General features: G+C 34.3%; 1 protein-coding gene across 1 annotated transcript; it reads right to left on the reverse strand.

The window, feature by feature from the left end:
- Positions 1 to 1,134: 1,134 nt before the first annotated feature.
- LOC102589261 (acid phosphatase 1) lies at positions 1,135 to 4,115 on the reverse strand. The gene is made up of 3 exons (XM_006357858.2): positions 3,568 to 4,115; positions 2,494 to 2,703; positions 1,135 to 1,479 (listed from the first exon to the last, which is right to left on the reverse strand). Exons 1-3 carry the CDS (start codon positions 3,933 to 3,935, stop codon positions 1,302 to 1,304), a joined length of 756 nt encoding a protein of 251 aa, XP_006357920.1. The 5' UTR covers positions 3,936 to 4,115; the 3' UTR covers positions 1,135 to 1,301.
- Positions 4,116 to 5,362: the final 1,247 nt, after the last annotated feature.

The raw sequence follows: 5,362 nt of genomic DNA on the forward strand, positions 1-5,362 counted from the left end.
ATCAACTTGTGGGAAGGTTGTCTTAACATCTTCATTTTCATATGCAATTTATATGCGGTTTCAATTAGTTAAATATTAAAAAATAACTAAAATTGAGAATTATAATATTTAAATGTAAACAAAAATATATTATCAGTTTGAGAAAAACCATGTAACCAGTTTTGAGTAGCAACAAGTGTTTGGACATTTTCATGGTGGATGCAACTTCTATACTTAGTGATTTCCTAAAAAACTTTAAATAGATTTTGAGTTTGAATCTCTTTAATTTTAAATTTTAATATTATATTATATTTTTTAATTAATTTGTATTAGCCCACGGGCCGGCCCTACCTATATTTCTCAAGCCCCACAAATCAGCAGGCTTATTCAAGCCGGGCTAAAAAGCCCTTTTTTTAAATGGGCTCCAAAATTTTTAGCCCAACCCTATTAAATCCCGGGTTAGGCCAGGCCGGCCCAACAGGCCTAGCCCATATTGACGGCTCTACTTTTGTTGTTGGTTATACTAACAAAACAATGAGTGGAAGAGTGGTGTTCTTCACTGTGAAATTGAGGCCTGCAAGGAAGGACCGATTTCCAAACGTGTGCAAGAGCCAAGAGATCAAAATCTGATGACAATAAATACATGGCATGTATTTTGGCTCTGGGTATATATCCAAGAAGAATGCAACTGCAAGAATGTTACTAGTCCCTTCCTATATGTATATATAGGTGTATGTGCAAACAATAAATATGGTGGCCCTTTACATTCATACACAACAAATACTACACATGTCTTACAAAGTGATCTTATCTGACAAAGGTATTTCATTCACCAACAGTTAGTTTTATACCAAATACTTGGATGCTACACACTATATTGTGTCTTACAGAGTGATCTTAGGTATTCCATTCACCATCATTCAGTTTTATACCTCATTATTTTGTAGGATCCAAAAGCAATTTAGTTTAGTTGTCAAATACTACCAATACTGCAAAAGAACATAGTAAATTAAGCAGCAAACTTCTGAAACGCGCCAACTTCATAACTTTGCTATGATACGGCAGTGGGACTAAACAAAACAATAAAGAGTGGTTTAAAAACAAAAGAGAGAGTGAGTGAGAGATGTCACAGACGGAAATGGTGGTTATGCACAATTGTCGCTGAATTGGCATACATTAATTGAATCATCAATAATCCAGATTAAGGGATTACAAGAATTACAGTTACAGTATTTATAAGGTAGCCATTAGCCAGTGAAAAAAAAATCATCGGCATGTTGCATCAACATGGGCTACCAAACCTATTAGTTACAAGTTCTACTTTAGGGAATGTAGTAGATGGGATTTGGAAGCTTGAATGAGCGATTAGACATAGAAGAACCTAGCAGATCACTCCATTGGTCTCCTGAGTTGCCCACTATTCGGAACCCTTCTTCTACAATCTCATTTCGTCTCTCTGATTTAAAGGTTGTTGCTGTTTTGCCATGGTCGTCCGACCCTCTGCATAGAATCAGAATCATTAGTCAAAATTTCACTCTGGTATTTAGGGAAAAGGCACAAGTACCCCCTTCAAACTATGATCGAATTTTCTAGAACACACTGGAAGATAGATAAGGAAAAGAAACATAAGGAAGCACAACAAGTGTCCAAAAAAATTTAAAGTGGTAAAAAACACGTGTAAGGTGTTTGTATTTCACCCACACAACACACATCTGGTTGTGGCTTTTCAGGTTGGCAATAATTCTACTTTAAAATAGTTTTGGGGTAGTAGGACCCCACAAAGAATAATCATGTAGTTGAGAATTTGGTCATAGTTTGAGGGGGTTCTTGTGTCTTTCCCCAGCATGATATAGTAGTTACATTAGCACGGATCTGTGTCCACATTAGGAAAAAACAAGAGGTGCTCAAATACTAAGCACAACCATGGAGATTTACAGAGTCCACAAACATTCCCTTCTCTGAGTTACATGTCCCATTCTATAACTAAGCATCAATAATAATGTATATCCCACATATTCAACCTCCATTCTGTACAAAACTATGGATCCAGACAAAATGAGTTGATCATGTGTTATTCTTCAGCAAGAAGAAAACGATAAAGAATAATGCTCTGCCAACTAATAAATCATCATCTGGCTCAGATCATGTCATGGGTAGGTGAGATAAGTAAAATGTGCCCGAGCAAATTAAAAAAACGAACTTTACAAAATCAATCTGTACAGGAAAGTTCAATTCAACATGAAAATGCATCAACTACATCTACTTGCCAATGTTCATCAATGTGAAATCACATTGTGATTGGGGAAACACATTGAAAAACATTGGCAACTACTGAATGAAGTATGGTTTTGCAGCAAATATATGCACATACAAGTAAGCGAGCAGCATACTCGGAGCATACATTTAGACAAATTTCGTTCTGAAATGTTTCATATCTCATATATGTTTTCCAATTTTTATCACCAGGAATGAAATCAACAAACTTTATTCATAAAACCATACTCATTTACTCACCTAAGAATGAGCTTGTGCCAATCGTGGAATCCAGCATTCATCAAATTCTCCACTGTAACACTTCTGTGTCTTTCGCTGCGCCCAGTCAGCAAGAAAACTTTGAATCCCAAACTCAGAACTTCTTGATAAAGCTTCAAACTGGACCCTAAGGCTGGCGCCGTTCCCTTCTCAACCCATTTATCAAATTCCACACTATCAAAAACCTCCAATCTACAATAATGAGATCAACACAAATCACCATTAGCTTACTATTACACATAGTATAATGCCTAATAAGAAATTCGAAGCAGAACCATAATTCCAAGTAAAATAGAGAAAATCCCCTTCAAAATGGAAATTAGCAAAAATGATGCTCAATCTATCACCTTTTACATAATGGATTAAGACTATGATTATGTTTTTCCTAGTCTTTAGAAATTGTAGTTTAATGTGGTTCATTATCTAGTCTATAGGAGAAAACGTTGTGGGGTAATTGCTAAATTTTTAGCTTTAGTTTGCTATGTTTTTGCTTATAAAAAACTGCTACAGTTGCAGCATAGTTGAAATTAGTCAAGCAATTTCTTTTCACGTTCACCATCTCATTGTCTACTCTACTTTTACTTTTCTTCTCTAATCTGTTTTTCCTATCAGTGGTATCAAATCCACACCCAATCCAATGTGTCCTCAGGATCCCAGACAACTGCACACCAAATCAAACAGTGAAACCCTGGATAAAGAATGTCTCGATCTGGACTCGAGGGGGCGATGAATGGCCTAGGCTCCTTACATGGTTTGGGCAATCTTCCTCCGCTTATCTTTTGGGGGTGTGAATTAGGCCAAAACCTTATTGGACAGACTCAACGGGGACATTTCATTACTAGACATGTTAGGATTAAGCGCTTATGCCAAAAGCTATAGCCTTTATTTCTTTAACTAAGCCCAACAAACAAGAGTCATGTTCAATTATGGCTCTTAACCCCGGGCCACCCAGCCCCAATATTGGCGTTACCCAACAAGACAGTTTTACAGCGTTTAAGAGTGCAATAATGAAGTAAATTTAACAAAAATACAAAGAAAATTAGTGAAGAATCATACCCATAACCATGATCAGAATAGTAGGGAAGATTAGAAAGCAAAGTTTCGTCAACATCAAAAACCCACACATCTCTTCCATCATCTCCCAAATCAACACTTTTCGCATATTCTCCCGCCTCATTCGAAACCCTATCAATGTCCATCTTATAACCCGGACCCACAATATATTCCCTCACATAATCAGCACATTCCTGTGGAATCGTCTTCCATGGACTTAAATTATTCGTTTCAACAGCAAACCTCCAACTCGTACACTTCAATTGGTTTTCAGGATACTCAATAATCAATGGCCTCGGAAACACATGAGAGTTAAGATTTTCACTTCCAATTGCAACAGTCAACAACATCAAGAAAACGAAAATCCTCATTGTGGGTATGCAGTAAAATTCTTCAAGAATTATTATATGGATGGGTAACTAAACTTGTTAGCGAAGTAATGGAGTCAATGAAATACTTGAATATAGTATATATAGTTGTCAATACGCGTATAAGACAGGAAATTGTGGTGAGAGAAGCAAGGGTAGGTGGATTGGTAAGGCTAATGGGATTGCTTCATTGGCTATGGGATGTTAACATAATAAGTTTATAGTATTTCCTTTTCTAAGTATCGTGATTCGTGCGTTTCCTTTACCACGTGGTAAAAGGAAAAGAATATTATTGCATATAATCTAACCAATAAAAATGTCCAAATCGATCTGCTACCCTTAAATTGTGTCCGCATCGGAGAGGGTAATGATAATTTTTAATACTCACTCACACTCCTAATTTATATGGGATTTGGTAAAAAGTTCGTAAGATATATTTTTATTATGAAAATATTATTATATTTTTTAAATTTCGTAAATTTACATCATATCATATATCATATATATTATTAAAAGTGGGAAGCTTCAAAGTGCAAAGTTGGATTACCTTTTTACCCCTATTCTAAATTAAAATATTATAAAATATCTAATTAATTAAATGTTTAGTGAAAAAAAAAATGTTTAAATTAAAAATTTATAAATGCTAACCCATTGAAATTCCCAGCTTTTATTAGGTCTTTTGCCAATTAATCTGCAACTACTTTAATCTATCCATCTATAGACTATACGTTAGGCATAAACAATATGCCATTTTTTCCTTTTTTTAAGACTTTTTCTCCATTTTCCCTTTCTTTTTTTTTCAATTATTGCATACCCAAAAATGATTTTATATATATATATGGTGTGGTTATTACAATAACATTTTAGACCTTTTATTTTCTTCATAAAACGTTTCTTAAAAGTCATGGTTCATTAATTTATTTCTCTCCAGCTCCTTGTAAGTCTATTCATATTTTACATTATGGATATTTTAAATATCAAAAATTTATATTATAAATTACCATCAATATATCAGTTTTCAACATTCTTGTAAACATTTGTGCATTTATGTCTATGCACTCCACGAAGGTAAGCACATACAGTATCTAATCTTCTTTTCTCTTCTCGATTCAGTACTTTTTTTTTCTCATCTACACATTTTCTAAGTTTTTTGTGTCTTTCTCAATTTTTTTCTATTTTCCTGTTCGAATCTCATATATTATTGTAAATTTATAGGTGAGGTGATGTTTGAAGAAAAATACTACATTTGACGATGAATTGAAAATGTCGGTCCAATATATGTTTTTCTACGTTGAAGCAAATTTAAGGCCAAAATATGGGGTACGTGAACTGTAGTTTCTCTGAAAAAATTAAGTGTTCTATGTATATGATTTTTAGAATTAGTATAATATTATATGATGACACTCATGCTATAAGAAGACTGAATGATT

This window comes from Solanum tuberosum, unplaced genomic scaffold (genome assembly GCF_000226075.1).
Source record: "Solanum tuberosum cultivar DM 1-3 516 R44 unplaced genomic scaffold, SolTub_3.0 scf00255, whole genome shotgun sequence".
In the NCBI taxonomy this organism is placed as follows: Eukaryota; Viridiplantae; Streptophyta; class Magnoliopsida; order Solanales; family Solanaceae; genus Solanum; species Solanum tuberosum.

Bases quoted from the DNA above. Each gene is read 5' to 3' on its own strand.
- LOC102589261 (XM_006357858.2), bottom strand. From the start codon at position 3,935: ATGAGGATTTTCGTTTTCTTGATGTTGTTGACTGTTGCAATTGGAAGT. The intron at 2,704-3,567 runs GTATGATTCTTC...TCATTATTGTAG, and splicing joins TATTCTGATCATGGTTATGG to ATTGGAGGTTTTTGATAGTG. The intron at 1,480-2,493 runs GTGAGTAAATGA...GATTCTATGCAG, and splicing joins TGGCACAAGCTCATTCTTAG to AGGGTCGGACGACCATGGCA.